General features: G+C 36.4%; 1 protein-coding gene across 5 annotated transcripts in view; it reads left to right on the top strand.

Annotated features, from left to right (window-relative positions):
• Window positions 1–20119, top strand: part of if (integrin subunit alpha inflated) — a 354127-nt gene extending 334008 nt beyond the window's left edge. For 3 of the 5 annotated variants that reach the window (XM_076202703.1, XM_076202702.1, XM_076202704.1), the window contains 3 exons: window positions 2515–2607; window positions 3177–3317; window positions 19952–20119. In XM_076202703.1, coding sequence (XP_076058818.1) covers window positions 2515–2607; window positions 3177–3317; window positions 19952–20119 — 402 coding nt within the window. Of the gene's footprint in view, window positions 1–2514; window positions 2608–3176; window positions 3318–10509; window positions 10618–19951 lie in introns of all 5 variants that reach the window. The other 2 variants (XM_076202705.1, XM_076202706.1) reach the window with 2 other exon arrangements.
• Window positions 20120–22306: the final 2187 nt, after the last annotated feature.

Here is a 22306-nt window from a genome sequence, read left to right as displayed (position 1 = left end):
CAATAGTTTCTATGCCTTTCATGATTCTGTAAATAGTTATCAAATCTCCTCTCTCTCTCTTCTTTGCTCTAATGTCTGGAGCTTAAGTTTTGCTAGTCTCTCTTCATATGATAGTTTTGAGAGAGTTGGTGCCAATTTTGTAATTGCTCTTTGTATTCTTTCAAGTTTTGTTATACATTTTTTTGTACTTGATGACCACATTGTTGCTGCATATTCCAATCTTGGTCTTATCAAAGTGATAAGTATTTTCTTCACCATTTCTTCATCTGTGTGTGTGTGTGTGTGTACATACACATTCATGCATCCACTTACAAAAAGCTTTCAACAAGGTACCACATAAAAAATTATTAAGAAAAACTGGAACATATAGAAGGGATACAAGGTAACCTGCTAAAATGGATGGAAGACTTCCTGAATGATAGAAAGATCAGAGTAGTACTCAGAGAAAAATATTCAGGTTGGAAGGAGGTGATTAGTGGAGTTCTGCAAAGATCTGTATTGACTCCAATAATGTTTGCTATATATGTGAATGACATGGATGATGATGTGGAATGTTGCATGGGCTTCTTTGCAGATGATACTAAACTGTTAAGGAAAGTAAAAACCAAAACGGATTGCGAATCACTACAGGAAGACCTGAATAAAGTTTGGAAGTGGAGTCTGCAATGGAAGTGGACTTCAATATTACAAAGAGTAGCATAATGGAGTTTGGAAAAAGTAAAAATAGAATATCAGGACAATATAAAATTGGAACTAAGGAGGTAAAGAAAGTGAGATCTGAAAAAGATCTAGGAGTGATTATCTCAAACGACTTGTCCTCTGATAAACAAATAAACCAAATTGTTGGAGAATCTTATAACTTGCTAAGATCAATAAAAGTGGCATTTACATATTTGGACAAAGATATTATTTAAAAAAAATATTAGTCACACTGATAAGGCCTAGACTAGAATATGCGGAGACATTGTGGTCACCCAGTACCAAAAAGAATATAAAGAAAATTGAAAGAATCCAGAGAGCAGCCACAAAAATGGCTTCTGCACATTCAAACTTGCCATATGAGGAGAAACTGGCTAAACTGGAGTTACTGACTCTGGAGCAAAGAAGAGAAAGAGGTAACCTACTGACCATCTATAGAATCATGAAGGACACAGAAATACTTGATAGTGAGGACTTATTAAACTTTGAGAAGAGAAACACAAGAGGACATGGAAAGAAACTCAAAAAACATAGTTATAAAAGAGTTCTGAGGAACAGTTTTCCACATAGAGTGGTGGACACTTAGAACAAACTGGATGAAAAAATAGTGTGTGCAAAAACCATCATGAATTTAAAAGCAAACTAGACACTGCGAGATACAAAGGTGGGACACCACAAGCGTAGCTCCCCTTCCTGTAAAATGCAACTAGGTATATACAAACATGTAAACATATGTGTAATGTGTGTATGTGCTGTTGTAGACACCTGACCTTGAACTATGGTATATCAGAATTACACAATTATCATTATTTAGTATTTGATACACAATATTTCCATAAATAGTGCCATTGTAATCATTATAATGGTTTGGAAACAAAATTGCATTAATGTGACACATATTTGCATAATTTTGATATATCACCATTTCTGGTTTAGGTGGCACATACAGTAGTACACATTTAATAAGAACAATCAAAGTGGCATTTACATACCTGGATGAAGAAATGGTGAGGAAAATCCTAATCACCCTGATAAGACCAAGATTGGAATATGCAGCAACGATATGGTCACCAAGTACAAAAAAATGTATAAAAAAACTTGAAAGAATACAAAGAGCAATTACTAAACTGGCACCAACACTCTCAAAACTATCATATGAAGAGAGACTACAAAAACTTAAACTACAGACACTAGAGCAAAGAAGAGAGAGAGGAGATTTGATAGCTATTTACAGAATCATGAAAGGCATAGAAATTACTGATAGAGAGAATCTGATAAAATGGGATGACAGAAATACAAGAGGACACGGAAAGAAAATAAAAAAAGACAACTATAGAAGAGATTTGAAAAAGAACAGCTTTCCTCACAGAGCAATAGACAGTTGGAACAAGTTAGATGAGAAAGTGGTGTGTGCAAAAACAATACATGAATTTAAAAATAGTTTAGATAAAATGAGATATGAAGACGGGACCTCACGAGCATAGCTCCCCTTCCCGTAAAATACAACTAGGTAAATACAACTAGGTAAATACATGTTCACCTTATAATTGTGTGGTTATATTTATATCCATTAATGAAATAAGGTTATGTCCTTTCTTTTCCTTATAGCTGGTTCTAGTCTGCCAGAGAATAACTACCTTCCAGCAGACAGTATACCAGATTTTTTTCTTCTTTTTTTTTTTTTTTTTTTTGACAATTAACAAATAATTTTCTATTTTGTTTATCTCTTCCTTCATTTCCACTCCTTCAACCATGGCGATCAAATTATGAACATACAACACCTGGATGCAATGTGGTTGCCACCCAACACATCAGTATCCTTATGAAGATGTGAGCATTGCCAGCAAGATGGTGGCTCGGGTCACTGACATGCCCTTGAAGGAGGACCAGGATCCAGAATTGTTCCAGGTCAGTAAAAGTCTTCTTATTTTCTTTGTTTTTATATGGGGAAGAAGATACGGTAGATAAAAATGCATCAGTGCACATAAACACTATCTTAATACTGCATAGCTCATGTTCTCATTTTTTAAAAAGTACTGTGTGTGATTGTGTGTGTGTATGAGCTTGTGTGTTTGCATTTCATGTGTTTGGATATACTTTGATGCATATCATTATTAACTCAAGTCAGTGCAGTGAGACACTGCTTCCACAAGACTCATCGACTATAATCATCAGGCTCTGCTGTGGAAAAGCAGTATAATTGCATTGACTTTGACCTGAGTAGTGTGGTGAGGGACAAGGATGATCTTTATCCACAAGGTGCTATGATTGGGGAGGGGTGATGAATGGGTGTAGAGTGGATGTAAACTTTGATGTAAGGTTTACCTAATACTTTCACTAAATTATGATAGAAAAGAAGACACTCATGGCTTTCACATTTCTCTTAAGTTCTCTCACTGAGGTGGGAGCTGTTCACACTAGTGTATGACAGACTACAACTGAGACTACAACTGAGTAATTGCTAAATATCCCTTTAGGTCCAGAGCACCTCTGTAACCACACCAATGGCACCTAAGAGGCAGCTGGATGAACCTAGATCACTTCCCTGGTGGGTAATCTTCCTTGCATGTCTGGCGGGTCTTCTCATCCTTCTCATCATCATCCTCATCTTGTGGAAGGTTAGTGAGATGGAGAGAAAAAGGTGGATTTTTAAAGGCCCATTGTAACTTTTTTTCTCTTAGCTTAATGTTTGAATCTGAAACCTGAAACCTCTAAAGGAATGTGTAGTGGACACAATAATCAGTTTCAAATGAAGCTTGTGACTGATACCTTTGGTAAAGTGTAAGGGTGTACAACAGAACTCCATTTCAGCGGGGTGTATCCAGGGGGAAAAAATAGTGGACTTAAGCATGTCATCTTTAAAGCAAGTTAGCATTACATTACAAAAGCACTTCTACAAACTTAAGCAGCATTGTAGCACTGTGCAGGTAGTTTCAAGCTGTCTATTGATAGTAGTGTATTGAGACATATTTAAGTATGATAGATCAGTTGGTATCAACAAATGTCACCAATATTTTATGATTTTCTAAGTTTTTGTAGTAATGGTAATAATAATCCTTTTCACTAGTATATACAAAACTTTTTATACATTAGTGGTAATGACTTTCTTGTATTATATCTAATAATACTGTCATTTTCACTTGTATATAAAAAACTTTTTATACATTAGTGGTAATGACTTACTTGTAATATATCTATCAGTCTTGAGTAGAAACAGATTAAATTTGTAGCTCATGATCTTCCCTGTCTGAATCCAAATTGTCTCGAGCTTATTATATTGGTTTCTTTCAGGTGTTTTACCAATCTATTCTTGATAATTCTCTCACAAATTTTGGCTACAGTGTTTGTAAAGGAGACCAGTCTGTAATTAGTTGGTTCTTTCTTGTTTCCTTCTTTATATATTGGTACAATGTTGGCATTATCCAGTCTTTTGGTATTTTTCCTTCATTGAGTGAATAACTTATACATACATATACCAAAGGCTTTTCCCCCCTTACACAGGAGTTAGCCAAAAAGAAAAAGGCATAGAAATCACTCCCACCCATTCCATTCCCCCACATATTCCACTCCCCTCCACCCTCCTCCCTCCCTCTTATCTTGGCATCTCCTGGATTCATCCCTGCATCCTCTCCACTGCCCTATGTCAGAAGCAGTGTTGCAAGACACAGCACATCCACAGCAAGGCTGCTTCATAAATTCAGTGACCCCCCCTCTCCGTCCCCTCATGCAGAAAAGGAGAAGATGGAGAGAAATCCCTTCGGGTTGCATCAAATTTTTTCTCACACACACTTTCCCACCCTGCATCCCCCACCCACTCCCCCTCATGCATCACAGTATCATCGATACACAACCCTTCTCTATTCACCCCTATCTTCTGTCTTCTCCTATCCTTCCTCAACAGACATTCCTCTCTTTTGTAATGCCCCTTTCACCCCATCCATCCATCTCATCCTAGGACACCCCCTCATGTTCACTCCTTCCACCTCTGCCTTCCACACTTCTTTTACTAATCTTTCTTCACTCATTCTTTCCATGTGTCCAAACCATCCTAATACTCTTTCATCAACCCTATCTCCCAGTTCCCTTTCCACCCCTGTTCTCCTCCTCACCTCCTCATTTCTCACCCTATCTAGCATAGTAACCCATATCATACTTCTCAGACATTTCATCTCAAACACATTCAAACTCCTTCTCTCTTCCTCTCTCATGTTCCATGTTTCTGCCCCGTACGTTGCTGTTGGCACAATCACTCCTTCATATAACCTCCTCTTAGCATCCATTCAATTTACATTCTACCTCCACCCCAACTCCTCCCTTTCCTGCCACATTCGCACCCAAGTATCTAAAACTATCAACTTCCTCCAGTCTCTCACCCTTTATTATGTTGTATATTTTGCATTCTTTTAGTATCCAATTTGCAATTCTGTTTGGGACATGCAATTTTCTAACATCAAGGTTTGTTAATTGATCCATTATTTCTTCTTGTGTTATTATTATTTCCCTCATGGGGGGAGATCGCACTGCACTTCCTTCGTCCCAATGATGTACCTTTTTAGAGAAAACCGACTTGAAGTGATTGTTCATGACTTTGGCCATTTCTAGATCTTCTGTGTATTCTGTATTTCCATGGCATTGTTTCATCATTTCCTGTTTATTTTCAAGTTTACCATTTACATATCTAATGAACAGTTTGGGTTGATCTTTACATTTTTCTATGATGTCTTTTTTTTGTAGTTTCTTTTTTCTTCTCTGCTAACTTTTACATATTCATTACTATTGTTGATATGTATTTGCCATTTTCCAGTTTTTTTTTTTTTCCATCTTTTCCAAGCTTTGTCTCTTCTATCTTTCAGCTCACTGCATCTTCTGTTGAACCAGTATTTAATGTACACCTTCTCTTGTTTCTGTCTTGATACATATTTGTTCACTCCCTCATTATAGATTTCCATCAAGATGATCCATTTCTCTTCCACTTTTGTCTCTTCAGTGTAGAATTTTCCCAATTTGCATTTTGAAAGAATTTCTAAAGTTTTTCAAAGTCTGTTTTGTTGTACATCAATCTTCCTTTTCTGCATTTTTCATTTCTCTCCATATCAATTTCTTCCTTTAGTTCAGTCTCTATTAGTATGTGGTCATTCTTTCCAAATGGTGTCTTGTATTCAATTCTATCTGCAATTTCAGGTTCTGTCGTAAATATTAAATCCAGTCTCGATGGTTCTTCATTACTTCTATATCTGGTATTTTCATTGACTCATTGTATGTTCCATGGTCAAGTAATACATTTCCCCAAAGATCCTCTCCACACTTCACTGTCATCTCCCAACAGACTTCTTTGCAGTTAAAACCCCCCATAAGTACCTCTAGTATCTCATTTAATGAATGCTTTGTATCACCTAACATTTTTGAATGCTCGCCCTCTTTCCAAGACCCCATTTTTGGGGGCACATAAATCACCACAAACTTTCTGCTTTTTTAGTTTTTCTTGGTCAAGAACATGATTCCTCCTCCTTGTTTCTCATTTCTGTTTTTAATCTAATAATTGTATAACCCATGTCCAACACTAGGTGATTAGAGTAATCTGTTTAAGTCAGAAAGAAAAAAAGGAGTGCAAGAAGCTGAGAGAAGAGTGGGAGGGATAGGAGGAAATAGAAGGAAGGGTAGTGAGGGGTGGGATGATGAAGCAAAGAAGGTTGTAGAAGAGAAGAAATGAGCATTCTCAGATTGGTTACAAAATAGGACAAAGGAATCATATGAGAAGTAAAGCATAAGATAAAGAAATTAAAGAGATCAGAATATGACAGAAATTTTTTAAGTAATAAAAAGATGTTTTGGAAGGAAATTAAGGGAGGAAGGGGAGGTGAATCAAGTAGAGAAGAAAAGGTAAAAGGTGCAGATGGAGAGATGATAATGGAAGAGATGGCAGTAAGAGGAAGATGGGCAGAGTATATTTTAGGGAGTTGTTAATGTGAGGGAGGATAGGGAGGGAAAGATAGTTGCAGTGGGAAGCACTAAGAAAATGACAGTGATGATTGAGAAAAATGGATGAGAAATAAAGAAAGATGAGGTGAAAGCAGTTATTAAAATGATGAGAGCAGGTAAGGCACCGGGGTTAGAAAGGTGTCATGTGGAATGTCTAAAACAGGGAGGTACAGTGATGGACTGGCTGGTGAGGTTGTTTGATTATGTCTAAGAAAAGAGTGGAGTACTGGAGGACTGGAAGAGTACCTGTATAGTTCCACTTTACAAGGGAAAAAGGGGTAAGTGTGAGTGTTGTAGTTTCAGAGGGATCAGTTTGTTGAACGTAGTTGGGAAGGCTTATGGGAAGGTTTTGATTGAGAGGATTAGGAGAGGAACAGAGGGAGTAATTGGTAAAGAACAGTGTGGGTTTAGGACAGGTAGGGGTTGGGTGGATCAGGTTTTTGTGGTAAGGATGTTTTTTTGGCCATTGTGGATTTGGAAAAGGCTTATGACAGGGTAGACAGGAAGGCACTGTGGGAGGTGCTGCAAATATATGGGATAGGAGGAAAGCTGTTAGGGGCAGTCAAAATTTTTTACGAAAGTAGTAGAACCTGTGTTAGAATTAGAAAGGGAGAAAGAGAGTAGTTTGAGGTAAAAGTGGGACTTTGCCAGGGATGTGTTATGTCACCTTGGCTGTTCAATTTATACATGGATGGGGTGGTACAAGAGGTAAACACAAGGGTAATAGGCCAGGGAATGGAGATAGTTAAGAAAATGGAAAAAAGGGGGAGATAAGCCAATTGTCATTTGCTGACAGCACTGCGCTTGTAGCAGGATCAGAGGAGGGATTAAGGAAGTTAGTGATGAATCTTAGGAAAGTACAGGTACTCCTCGTTTAACGACGACAATTGGGACCAGCGCACCGTCGTTAACCAAATTGGTCGTTATGCGAAAGTGTATACATATACGTACATGTACTGTATGTACAATGTCCAGCAATACATGTATCTTTATTTTTGTGTATTTTCCCTCTTTTATACAGTACATTAAAGCTTTATTTACTGTTTATTTACAGTGGTTAGGTTCCTGAAATTACCGTATATGACCAAATCCGTGTATGCTGATATTCCATATTGAATACCGGGGTATTTTTTTAGTTTCGACCATGGGCACAATATAGCAATAGAAATTTGATTATTAATCTTGTAAATTAAAATGTATCAACGTAATATGCAATTTTGTGGGCGGAAATGAAAGTAAAAAATACCATGCTACAAGAAAATATGCAAATGAACGAAGTCGTCTGCCAACGTCTCTCACAACGACGACAACGAGGACGAGCCGGATGACATTTAATTTGCAGGTAATGATTTATCAAACACAGGTTACGTTAGTTTAGTTTAGGTTAGACGAATTTATCATCCTTTCATTTCTTCGACATCGGCATCTATCATAACAAACATGGTGTACTATTCGTCCGACATGACTTCATTACTTACAAAATTTGTTTTAGCACCTTTTTTTTCCGCTCACAATATTGCATATTACGTTGATACATTATAATTTACAAAATTGATAATTAATTTTCTATTGTTATATTGCGCCCTTGGTCGAAACTAAAAATTTACCACTACCGGTATATACTGTACCCAAGGTAGTTTTTTCAGCTTGCATGATGGTAATGTAGACCTAAACTTCAGAACACTTTACCTCACAGGTAATATCCACCGTACAAGTTCATTTATAAAATCATACAAATTTGCCTCAGCCAACTTAATTATCATACACGACGTCGTAACTTCGGGAGATTTACGTTAAACGAATGTCATAAAGCCCGTCATTACTCCGAGTTGTCGTTAACCGAGTAGGTCGTTAAACGAGGAGTACCTGTATGTAAAAGAAGAAAGTTGAAGATAAATGTTGGTAAAAGTAAGATGATAAGATGTACAAGGGGAGAGGATGGCAGCAAATTGGAAGTGAGTATTAAAGGAGAGACTGGAGGAAGTGGATAGCTTTAGATACTTGGGTGTGAATGTGGTGGGAAAGGGAGGAGTGGAAGTGGAGGTAGAATGTAGATTGAGAGAAGCAAGTACTGTAAATGGTTTAGGGGATTAAAGAGTGTAATGAGAAATAGACATTTGGGAATGGATGCTAAAAGGAGATTGTTTGAAAGGGCGATTGTGCTGACAGCACTGTATGGGGCAGAAACATGTAATGTAAGAGAAGAAGAGTTTAAATGTATTTACCTAGTTGTATTTTACGGGAAGGGGAGCTATGTGTTTGAGATGAAATGCCTGAGAAGTATGGTAGAGGGTACTAGCCTGGATAGAGTGAGAAATCAGGTGAGGAGAGTGGGGTTGAAAAAGGAGATGGGAAATATGGTTGATGAAAGAGTATTGAGATGGTTTGGACACATGGAAAGAATGAATGAAGATTAGTAAAAGAGGTGTGGAAGGGTGTAGGGAGTGAATATGAGGGGGTGACCAAGGATGAGATGGATGGATGGGGTAAAAGGGGCACTGGGAAAGAGGGGAATGTCTGTTGAGGAAAGAAGGGAGAAGACAGAAGATAGGGGTGAGTGAAGAATGATTGTGTGTGGATGATGCTGTGATGCATGGAAGGGTGTGGGTAGGGGATGGGGAGGAGTATGTGTGAATGATATTTTGATGCAGCCTGAAGGGATTTCTCGGAGTTCAAAATATAGAATGAAAGGAGCTATGACATAATCTATAACAGCAGTGCTTAGTGGGTGCCATTTTGAAAAGTTTAATCAAGTTGGATCCCATCAAAATAGCTGATAGATGTGGATATTTTTCACAAGAAAATGAATAGTGTACCAAGGCATACATTCATTTGTTCATGAAGGATTTTTCTGCATATGTGACATCATAGTAAAGTTTATTTCTATCTTTGGGAACTATGTGGATTACTCTTGGAGCAGAACAGTTTGGGTTTTGAGAAGACAGAGGATGCTTGGATTAAATTTTTGTAGTAAGGCTCTTGGGTTTTTTTTTAAAAAGTCTTTGGGATATTTATGAGTCTGGAGAGGGCTTATGACAGGGTCAATAGGAAGGTATTCTGGGAGATGTTACAGATACATGGAATAGGGAGAATGTTGTTAAGGGCACTTAAAATTTTTACAAAAATAGCAGGGTTTGTGTTAAGGATTGGAATGATGAGGATGGTTTGTGGTGAGGGAGAGGTATAGGCAACCAAAGCCTTCACCCCTACCCATCCCATTACTCATTTGCTTCCCTTCCATCTTGCCTCCCACCCACTACCTGGGTTAGAAGGAATGTTGCAAGACAGAGCACATCCACAGCAGGGACCCACTTTATTTACTTGGAGACCCTCCCTCCTCATCCCCTTGTCCCCTGATTATCCCTACTTATTATCATTGGATGCAGATTAATTTATCAACCTTTTTCTGTCATTGACCCCAGTACAGATTCCTTCTTTTTTATGCCATAGGCTTTTTAAAAGTTCCCAGTATTCACTTTTTTATTATTATAAAATATAAACAATATATTTCATTGTTTATAAATCAAAACTATACATTCAGAAAGTCACCTGTATGTGGTGGATTTATTTGTTATTCCAGCCAATTAGGGCTTAGTGATCAGGGGTAGAATGAAGTCTGCATCTTCCAAGTTGAAAAACATTGGTCTGCTGTATAATGTAAGGCACACCATGAATTTCTCAACTAAGTCCAATAACGATGAGTCAAACTCTCAGTCTCACAGATTACTTTATGTAGTAACAATATTTCTAATGATTGCTACACAGAAAAACTCCCTGTGCCATCTACAGAAATATGTATATATTTCTTTATTATTTTCCTTTCCCTTCCAGCTTGGATTCTTCGAAAGAAATCGGCCAAAGTGTGTCACTGGCTAAATTCATTTTTGCCCCCAAAGCATCTTGTATGCTTGCGCAGTTCTCTCAGAGTGTACGTTAATGGTGAAAGGAAACAAGTGGTCATGTACATTTTTTTTTCATTCCCTGTGCTTTGTACACTAGTCAGTTATTTAGTTTACCCAAAGTATATGCTTAATTCATTTAGTTTGTATCATCAAAGCAGGACTTGTTTTCTCTTTCTCTCTTTTATTTTTTAACAGTTTTTGTGGGGTTTGCAGTGATTTTATTTTCCTTTTATTGAATTTAGGTGTTGGCAAAGAAATTTTTTTTTCCCCAAAAAAGAAAAGTATTTCACCTGATTTTTTTAATAAAGAAATCAAAACCTGAAATATTTCTTATCCAACACCTGAATTTTTTCTAATAAAAATTACTTAATTTTGTATTTTGACTTATAGATTAGCGATTTTGTTTTTTTGAAGATGGTACTGCATAACAGAACTGAAATAATTCGTTACTTACTTTCATTTAACTCTTTGATTATTTGAAGCCACAGCCTATCTTCAACTGAATGAAATCATCTGGTATTCAATGTTAAAACACCAGGGGAATCTGCTTACCCTCATGGGAATGCTAATAAAAGACAATCTATCACCTAAAACACATATCAGCAGGATTGTGGGAGAGATATATGGACTATGGCATAAGATCAACCTCTTCAATATGAGTCAAATTATTGTGGGCAGCATCAGCTGCCTGATGTATGACGATTCAATGATACATCACAATACTCACATTATAAAATACAAAGTTACAGCTGTATTACTCATTCTTTCACTCTGAATATTAATAACCATGGAAAATATGATCAAGCCAGTTCACAGAATATGGGGGTCACTCAGCTGCAACTACAAAATATAATCAAGATGCCAATGCCAGCATCCTCATATACCCACTTATGCCTCATGACGCCTATGTAGACACCATCGTATGGAAGGGGCTAAAGTAGTGTTCAACTATATGGATGAAGAGATGATGGAAAAAACTCATCAAAACCCTGATACAGCCTGAAAAAATGGAAAAAAGACAAGAAAAGATCTAAATGGCAAACATATAAGAAACTTAGAAACGAATATGTGAACATACACAGGAAAGAAAAAAGAGAATATGAAAGGGATATCATAGACAAATGTATGGATCAACCGAAACTCTTTTACAGATATATAAATGGAGAAAAAGAATACATAGATGACACAGAGATGGCAGAAGTTATGATCAGACATTTCAGGTCAATTTTTACAATTGAGAGCTCACAACCCAGGGAGGATGGACAACTAGAAAGTTCACCCATGATGAAGGAAATAAAAATAACACAAAGGGAAATAAGAGACCAAATAAAAAGCCTAGATGTCATAAAGTCACACGGACCAGATGGAATTACAAATTGGATACTGAAAGAGTGTATAGATGAACTGTCAGATAAACCACACAAGATAATAGACTTCTCACTAAAAGAGGGAAAGGTGCTGCAAGATTGGAAAGATGCAAACATAGTACCAATACATAAAGGAGGAAATAGAGAAGATCCTACAAACTTTAGACCGATGTCCCTCACAAGTACAGTAGCAAAAATATGCAAAAAGATTATCAGGACCAGATGGACCAAACACTTGGAAGAAAACAAAATAATAAATCCCAAACAATTTGGTTTTAGAAGTGGAAGATCTTGCACCACAAATCTAATCTATTTTTACTCGAGACTAATTGAGCTGATATAAGAAAGAGATGGATGGGCAGACTGCGCCTTGTTGGAATTGCAGAAAGCATTTGATAAGGTACCACACAAAAAATTAATAAGTAAAATTGAAAATATAGGAGGAATTCAAGGCAAACTGTTGGAATGGGTGAAGGATTTCTTAACTGAGAGAAAAATGAGTGGTACTTAAGAGACAAAAATTCAAAATGGGAAAATGTAAAAAGTGGCATCCCACAAGGCTCTGTTTTGGCTCCTCTAATGTTTGCCATATACATAAATGATATGGATGAAGAAATAAATTGTTACATGAACTTTTTTGCTGATGATGCCAAATTACTTGAGAGTGAAAACAGAAGATTGCATATCGCTACAAGATGACCTGGATAAAGTATGGGAATGGAGCTGGAAGTATGAAATGAACTTCAAAATCAAGAAATGTAGCATAATAGAATTTGGAGGAGGCAAAAATAGAGTTACGGAAAAATACACGATCGGAAACAAAGTAGTCAAAAAAGTAAACTCAGAGAGGGACCTAGGAGTAATCATCTCAAGTGACTTGACACCTGACAAACATGTAAATAAGTTATTTGGAGAGACCTACAACCTATTAAGATAAATGAAAGTGGCCTTCTACTACATGGATGAGGAGATGGTTAAGAAAATAATTATTACCCGGTACATTGATAAGACCGAAATTGGAATATGCTATATCAATGTGGGCACCTAGCACAAAGAAAAACACAAGAAAATTAGAAAGAATCCAAAGAGCAGTGACAAAAATGGCACCCACACTATCAAATTTGACATATGAACAAAGATTGGAGAAATTACAGTTGTCAACATTGGAGCAGAGAAGGGAAAGAGGCAATTTGTTGACCATTGTTGTCCTATCAAAATGGGACAAGAGGGAAACAAGAGGACACGAAAAGAAACTAAAGAAAGACAATTACAGAAGAGACCTGAAAAACAATAGTTTCCCACACAGAGTGATCAAAGTCAGGAACAAACTGAACAGTGAATGCCAGAACTATACACGATTTCAAGAAAAAACTGGACGTGGAGAGATACAAAAACGGGTCACAACAAGCACAGTTCCCGTCCCGTAAAATACAACTAGATAAATACACCCATGGCTAGAATATGCATTAGTGGTATGGTTCCCACACAGAATAAAAGATACAAGCAATATCAAGAGAATACAGAGGGCAGCAACCAAACTGGTCCCCAGCCTGGCAGATAAACCATATTAGGAAAGATTTAAAAGCACTGGGTCTTTCAACTTTGAAAGATCAAAGAGAAAGAGATGATATGATTACAGTATCCAGGTCACTAAGGGGGATAGATTGCAATGACTGAAAAGATCTCCCAATTAAAGATTAGAGGGCTTTAAGAAGTTATGGGAGTAAATTAAGAAAGACCACATGTCTAAATGATGTGAAGAAATACAGTTTTCCTTATACATACATAAATATGTGGAATAGCTAAGATGAAGTAGCCTAAGCTCAAACAATACAGGAGCTCAAATCTAAATATGGTAATTGGAAATCAAGGATATAGATTAAGTTGGAACTGTACATGAATTTAAGTCTCAGTATGTTAGAAAATTAGAGAATAAGAGACAGGACCCAGCAAGTACAGATGCTCCTCAACTTACGTTTTAGTTATGTACCGAAAGGCCGAAAGTAAGCTGAAAATGAACGTAAGTTGTTACTGTACTATACACCCGTAAATTCTATTACCGTATCTTATAAAACACCCCTAAATCATTAATTATACCCATAACATTGTAAAATGATAATATTAATTTCAAATGAATTAAATTCAAGCAACATTAATTGAGATGGTGGAGGAGGAGGGGGGAGGAGGAGGAGGAGGAGGAGGAAGAGGAGGAGGCAAGGTATTATCAGTTTGTCGTTTGTGAAATGTAAACAATGGACGCAGCGGCATGCACAAGTATCGTTTGAACTACGGAGAGTGTGCTAAACTAAAAAATTCACTCAAATTTTTTTTTTTTTACCATTTTTTTACAGTTAGTTCAAACGTAAAATTGAAAAAAATGTAAAATGAATGAACGTAATTAGAGGAGCGTCTGTATTGTATTTTTTCCTGTATACCACAATTACGTAAATTCAAACTCTCACCAGAGCTCCTTCATCTTAGACAGGTTTCAGACATGTTGTGCTCATGTCTTTGTGCTGTTGTTGAAAATATTTGCACTTTGTGAGCATACTGTAATGTTCTCCAAGTTAACCAGAGTTGAAAAACATTTAACTATTTCAAGCTGAGAAGACACTTTACAGGTTTTGTTCTCAAGCCAGTTTATTTTACTCAACATGGGATCATACACAGCCAAAATAATTGCTTGGCACAGCATCCAGAAAAAGGAGAAGTGCCACCCAGCATGGAAGGGATTTGTTTATATGTCACCAGATGGTTTTATTGAGTAGAGGAACCCTGCCCTCTTTTTCACTGTTAGGAGTAACTTATATGCTTTATTCTGGTTCCCCCCAGTTTATTATCTAAAAGGAATCTGGTTCAACCAAGAGGTGGAACAAGTTCCCAGTATAATTCAGCAAACTTCCTGAACTTGAGTTTCATGACTGAGAACTTCAGGATATTGAAGTTGGTTATTTCATATATTTATGTGAGGGACCTATGATGTGTACCTGCAAGTGGTGGCCCTACAAGACAGACATCAGAGAGGATCATCTCCTCATACACACACACATATATATTCATCGGATTGACGGTGGATATTGGAACTCTGGGGAAAAAAACACAATTTTCGTGCATTTCAAAGATGAGGGAGTACCTGTGTTGTATCACTAGGGAAGGGGAAAGCTTGTGGTGTAGTGGGCAGGTGAAGAAAAAGGAGAAAAGAAGGGATTATTTAGGAAAACGGAAGAAAATGAGGAAGGGGACGAATGGGCCGCGGACATCAGAAGGAATGTACACAAGAGGTGTGCAGATGACACAGCTGAAGTCGAACAAGTCAGTAAAGGCATTAGAATTAGAAATATAGGTAAGAGAAGCACAATAGAAGTGGAGATAATTATTTGTATGGATTTAATGAGCGAGGAGATGACAACCTCCCCTGATTAGTAAGACTAGAGGAAAAAATAACAAAAATGGATAAATTATGGGAGGTTAGGTTTAGCCAACTTGCACTAATTACACAAAAGAGTTGATAAATTGGAAGAACTAAAGAAGGAAAATCAAAACCTAAATAAAGAAATAGAATTAAAAAGACAGTTATAAGAGGTAAAAGATGAGAATGAGGAATTAAAAGAGGAATAATAAAGAGAATAAAGAGTCCATAGCAAAAGAGGTAAGTGGTTGGAAAAAGGTTCAGGAGGATAGCAAACTGAATTTAAAGATATAGTGAAATAACAGATGAAGGAACACACTAAGAACACAGTTATTAAAGTGATGAGAGAGAAGGAGAATATAGTAAGAGACTTAGCAGATAAAAATATATGTATAATTATATTAGGAATGGAAGAGAAGCATAATCCAAATAGGACTACATAAGAGATGAGAAAGAAAAAGTAAACTAGGTATTAGAATATTTCAAGGTGAACAGGAAATAGGGAAAGAAATTTAAGAAATATATAGGCTGGGAAAATATAGTATAGACAAGACCAGACCAATTAAGGTTAAATTTAGGTCACAAATGACAGCAGAGAATGTCTTATCAAAAACAGGGAAACTAGCAGAAAGTGATCTGTACAAACAGGTATGGATAAAAAGAGAGATGAATAAAGAGGAAAGAGAGGATGAGAAAACAAAAAGAATCAAAGCTAAGGGAAAAAACGAGAACAGAACAGAGACAAAGAGAAATTCTATTAGAGAGTTATGGATATGAAAGTGAGGAAATGGTTCATAGCAGAGAAAAACAAAAGGGAAACAGAAAACAGGATGGAGGTAACAGAATATTAAAAGTGTCCATCACAAATATAGATGGATTAATAACAGGCTTGAATGAATTAATTGATTACCTGAAGGAAAAAGAACCAGACATAATGGGAATTGTGGAGACAAAATTGAAAAGTCCACTACTACCCAACAGTGTAGGACATGGTGCATATGATTATTGGATTAGAAACAGAGAGGTAAAACAAAGGGGTGGAGTTATGTTCCTGATGAAGAAGGATATAAATGTGAGGAATGTTACATATGGAAAGAAGAGAGTGGAAATGATTATGATGGAAACAGAGGACAGGGACAAGAAGAGCAGGAAGTTTGTGGTAAATTATGTGCCTCCTAAAATGGCTTTCTGGGAAGAGAGAGAACACAAGAATATGTTAGAAGATACAAGGATAACACTAATTAAGATAATGGAAGATGGAAGAATAGTTATAATGGGTAACTTTAGTTGTAAAGAAATCTGCAGGGAAGAGATGACAGTGAAGGGTGGAGACGACGTATGGGGAAATGTACTACTTGATATGATTATAGAAAATACAATGACACTATGGATACAAGAGAATACTAGGTATAGAAATGAGGAAGAACCATCAAGACTGGACCTAATAGTCACATCAGAACCTGAAATAGTAGACAATATTGAATATAAGACAACACTAAGTAAAAGTGACTACATATTAGTTGAACTGGAACTAAATGAAGAAAAATAAATGGGAAAAATGAACAATATAGAAAGGGATGATTGATGTATGGAAAAACAAACTTTGATATGATGAATATTTTCAAAAAGCAGACTAAGAAAGGATACACAAGGAGGAAACAATAGTAGAAGAGAAATGGGAAAATTTGACAAAAATTTATAAGGAGTGGCAAAGTATGTTCTGAGAGGAAACAAAAAAAAAAAAAAGATATGTAAAATGTTCGTACAACAAAAGATGTAGTGAGTTAAAAGACAAAAGGGATAAAGCTTGAATAGAATGGAGGAAAGACAAAAAATCTGAAAAATGGAAAATATATACTGGTTATAGAAATCAATATGTACAAGTGTGCAGAGAAGAAAAGAGAAAATATGAAAAAGCTCAACCAAAACTATTTTACAGATTTGTAAACAAACTGAAAAACAAACAAGAATTAGTGAAACTACAGGGAGGAATTGAATGCACTGAGGAAATAGAAATGGCAGAAATTATTAACAAGCATTTTAAATCAGTATTTACGAGGGAGAACATACAACTTAGAGATGTCAATTGGGAGGAGAAAGTCCTCCCTATGAAAGAGATAGAAGTAACAAGGAAAGAAATAATGAATCACTTGAGTAATCTCGATGTTAGAAAATTGCATGGTCCAGATGAAATGGCAAACTGGATTTTGAGAGAATGTAGGAACGAACTAACAAACAAAATACATAGTCTAATAAATAGTTCATTGAAAGAAGGAAAAGTTCCAGAAGATTGGAAAAGAGCAAATTTAGTACCAATATATAAAGGGGGAAACAAAGAAGACATGAGTACAGCATTTGGAACAAAAAAAAAAGTACTAAATCCAAGGCAATTTGGATTTAGACAAGGAAGATCATGTGTCACAAACTTGATGTGTTGCTATTCAAGACTAATAGATATAATACAGGAAAGAGATGGATGGGCTGATTGTGCATTTCTAGACCTGAAAAAGCTTTTGACAAGGTGCCACATAAGAAATTGCTAAAGAAATTAGAAACTGTAGGAGGAATACAGGGCAAACTGCTGAAGTGAATGGAAGACTTCTTGCATGAAAGAAAAGTGAGAGTGGTGATAAGAGACAAACATTCTAATTGGGATGAAGTGAGTAGTGGAGTTCCACAAGGAACAGTTCTGCCCCCAATAATGTTTGCTGTATATATTAATTATATGGATTAGGGAATTGAAAGTTATATGAGCTTCTTTGCAGACGATGCAAAATTGTTGAAAAAAGTGAACACTGAAGAAGATTGAGAGTCGCAGCAGTGATCTCAATAAAGTATGGGAATGGAGTAGGAAGTGGGAGATGGAATTCAATATTAAGAAGTGTAGTATAAAGGAATTTGGAAAAAGCAATAAAAGAATAGTGGGATCATATAAATTGGGAGAGGAAGAAATAAAAAAAAGTGGAAAATGAGAAGGACCTGGGAGTCATTATTATGAATAATATGTCTCCTGAGAAATATATAAACAAAATTTTTGGAGAAACTTATAATCTAATAAGAACGATCAAAGTGGCATTTATACACCTGGATGAAGAAATGGTGAAGAAAATACTAGTCACTTTGATAAGACCAAAATTGGAGTATGCAGTGATGACATGATCACCAAGTACAAAAAATGTATAACAAAACATGAAAGAATACAAAGAGCAATTACAAAATTGGCACCAACACTCTCAGAACTATAATATGAGGAGAGGCTGGCAAAACTTGAGCTACAGACATTGGAGCAAAGGAGAGAGGAGACTTGATAAATATTTATAGAATCGTGAAAGACATGGAAATTATTGATAGAGAGAATCTAATAAAATGGTATTGTAGAGGTACAAGAGTACACAGAAAGAATAAAAAAAGACAATTATAGAAGAGATCTGAAAAAGAACAGCTTTCCCCACAGGATAATAGACATTTGGAACAAGTTAGATGAGAATGTGATGTGTGCAAAAACAATACACAAACTTAAAAACAGTCTAGATAAAATGAGATATGGAGATGGGATACTATGAGCATAGCCCCCCTTCCCATAAAATACAATTAGGTAAATACACACAGTTATAGAAGAGATCTGAAAAAAGACAGCTTTCCACACAGAGTAATAGATACATAGAACAAATTGAAAGAGGAAACAGTGAGTGCTAAAACTATACATGATTTTAAGAAAGAACTGGATGTGGAAAGATACAACAGCAGGTCACTATGAGCATAGCTCTCCTCCTGCAAAATACAACTAGGTAAATAAATACACACACACACACAGTTCAATTCTAAATATAATTGGAAATCAAGGATATGGATAAGTTGGAACTGTACATGAATTTGGGTCTAGGTATGTTAGAAAATGAGAGAATAGGAGATGGAGCCCAACAAACATTGCTCCTTTCCTGTATATTACAGTTAGGTATATAGGTCAATACACACATACACAAATGTGGAATAGCTTAGGTGATATAGCCCAAGCTCAAACAATACACGAGTTCAAATCTAAATATGATAATTGGAAATCAAGGATATAGATTAAGTTGGAACTCTACATGACTTTAAAGCTAGATATGATACAAAAATTAGAGAATGAGACAGGATCCAACAAGCGTTGTTCCTTTCCTGTATACTACAGTTTGGTAAATACACACATTATCATCAAGATTCATTCAGACTAAGCCTAAAATCACCATCAATTTCGGCTGTATATCATGTTCCTTTTTACTTGAGAAAACCTGACAACCAGAGATAGCTCTCCTCATCCTACTAATATAAACTACAGTAGTAATACGTTATAGAAAGAATCCTACACTAACATAAAACAGACCAAATTCTAGCATTTCTTTCCACAAATATTTTTGGGAGAACCCAAGGATCATTGCCAGTTACTGTGGAGTTGTAGACTTCCAGTCGGGGAAATTTGAGGAAACAGTTATTGTTATTGGGGTGGGTGCATGCTTTGACTTGGCCACCTACTCTTATAAGGGGCAAAAAGGCCCTTCAGTGTGTAAATATGTACATTATCATACTAATTTTTTTTCTTCTTTTTCACTCCTTAGTGTGGTTACTTCAAGCGCAACCGGCCCCAGCATAAGGCACGTCTCTCCGAAGATTCACAGCCATTAAATCCTACTAATGGTCATGGCGGTCACAACAGTCACAATGGTCAAAACACGCCTTTCAACCCTCAAGGGCAATCCTACTACCCGGGTGATGCTGCACTATGATCAAAGCTGTTCCTACAACAGTGATGGAAATGAGTTTTGGGAACAAGGTACACACTGAGGCAATATATTAACAACTTTTCTAATAATTCAGCCATCATGTGCTCTGTAAGGTGGAGTTCACGGGTTTAAGACTGTATACCCTCACTGATGTCATGCACTGACTTGAGGTCACCAACAGTCTGCCTCTATCAGTGTTTGGAAATCATGATGAATGTCTCCATTAGTTCAGAAATTAAAAGTGAAGAAAAAAAGGAAAATAAGAAGACATATGTCTGACTCCTGTGTACCCCTCTCCCTAACATACACACACACATGCAAAGACACACATCTCCATCACCCATCACTGTTCCATAAATTTCCAAGGGTAAAGAAAGGGAATGAGGTTTCCTAGGGACTAGGAAATCTTGGTTCAACCAAACAGAAAACATTCAAGTCTAGATCATTCTTCCAGCTCTGAAATTGCTTATGCATAGGAATATGTTCTAGATGAGGGATAAGTTAGGTGAAACTAGTCGAATGCGTTTATTTTTATTCCATTTATTCAGCTTAATGTGCCAAGCTCAACCCCTTCAACCTGGTACAGATACTTTTCTCTTTTGAAAGTGCTTTCAAAGTGTTGAAATCTTCAATAATTTGCAGCAAAAAATGTCTAATTTTCAGAATAAAAAAGTTCCAAAATTCAGAGAATTATGGCTACCAGAGATCCTTTCTAAGATTCTAGTATATTTGCAGAAAGCATTTTCATTCTGAGTATTAAAGATTTTCCCAATGTTTGAGATTCCCAATAGTAGAACTATCTACCATTTCAGCAACATAAAACAATTTCATTCAGCATTTAGGGTGTCCCCAAAATGACGGGTGAAAAGAGTGAATGCATTAAATTCAAAATGTTCTTCCTGTGAATCTTAAATATTCTTCACATGGTCTAAATGTTCCTAAGGTGAAGCCAAAATGTTCTTTATATTAAACTGAAATGTTTTTCACATGAACATCTTTGGTTCAGATCTGTGAGGTCTGTCACACACTGGAAGTAGACATTTGTGAAAAATCAAAGCCACATGCACCTTTCTTCAATTGTAGAAGTGTCATCTTTACCAAGCTCCATAACTTGTATTCTTGAGCTCTGAAATTTAGCAGTGTTAACAGAATATTTTGAAATTTTCTTAAAGAATCTATATTTTTGGATCTGTACCAGTTCAAGTAAACGGGGTATTCCATTCCAGTCTCCATTCTGATACATATACAAAGGCCTTTATCTCCGTTATGAGAGGATGGGAAAATCAAAAGTATAGCCTAGACTCTACATAAGAAAAAATACACAAAAAGAGTCCCTAGTCCCATTGTTCTGCCCCATTTAAATGCCTTTAATAACATGCATGAGGACATAGTGATGGTATTCTTGTCCCTCACCACAAGTTGTCCTCAGTTCTTAGTATGTGAATATGTATTACAGAGGATTCATGGAAATGGTAGAGCATGGCATGTCGATATCTTGAAAGACTGATGAGTGATATGAATGCCTGCACATGACATTCAAGTTTGTATAATGGTCCTCCTCCAATAACCAGTTATTCTATTCTTGGGGACAATTCTGCACCAAAGAAATGGAGTCATGGGAAGGTAGCAGAATAGAGGGATAGTAGAAGCTGAAAGTGATCAGCCTTTTTTGAGTGGTGATTACTCGCCAGTCATAAAAGAATGTTGCATAATTCTGGTCCAGTAAAGTCCCAAAAGTGCTGACTCCATAAATTTTTTATAATGAGCTTCCTACATGGAGGTTCCTCCCCTATTTAGTAAACAAGTACATGGATGGTTAGCTACTGGAAGGCAAATTGCATCACACCTCTAGAAGTTATCATAGTTATAATGGGGCAGGGTTCCCATGCATACTTGAATGACATTTGTACAATATGTCCACAAGTTTTGCAAGAATGAATATATTGAGTAAATATGCAGCTGTGAAGGTCTTTGTATCTTCCAAGGACATTTTTCAACTGAAATGAATGAAATTTGTAAATAATTTGTTGTCTTTTCACTAACTGTTGTTGTGATTGTTTACTTATCAGTCTTCGGTTATTAGGAAATCATGACAGTGAGCAAAGAATACAAGGTTTATATAGACTTAATGAAAACATTTGACATGGTGCATAATAAAACATACACATACACATGCAAGAATTTTGTAGT

The sequence above is a fragment of the Oratosquilla oratoria genome, chromosome 19 (assembly GCF_046742065.1).
Source record: "Oratosquilla oratoria isolate Oo_2021 chromosome 19, ASM4674206v1, whole genome shotgun sequence".
In the NCBI taxonomy this organism is placed as follows: Eukaryota; Metazoa; Arthropoda; class Malacostraca; order Stomatopoda; family Squillidae; genus Oratosquilla; species Oratosquilla oratoria.
The sequence above is the reverse complement of the archived record's forward strand: the minus strand, read 5'-3'. Positions and strand labels throughout refer to the sequence as shown.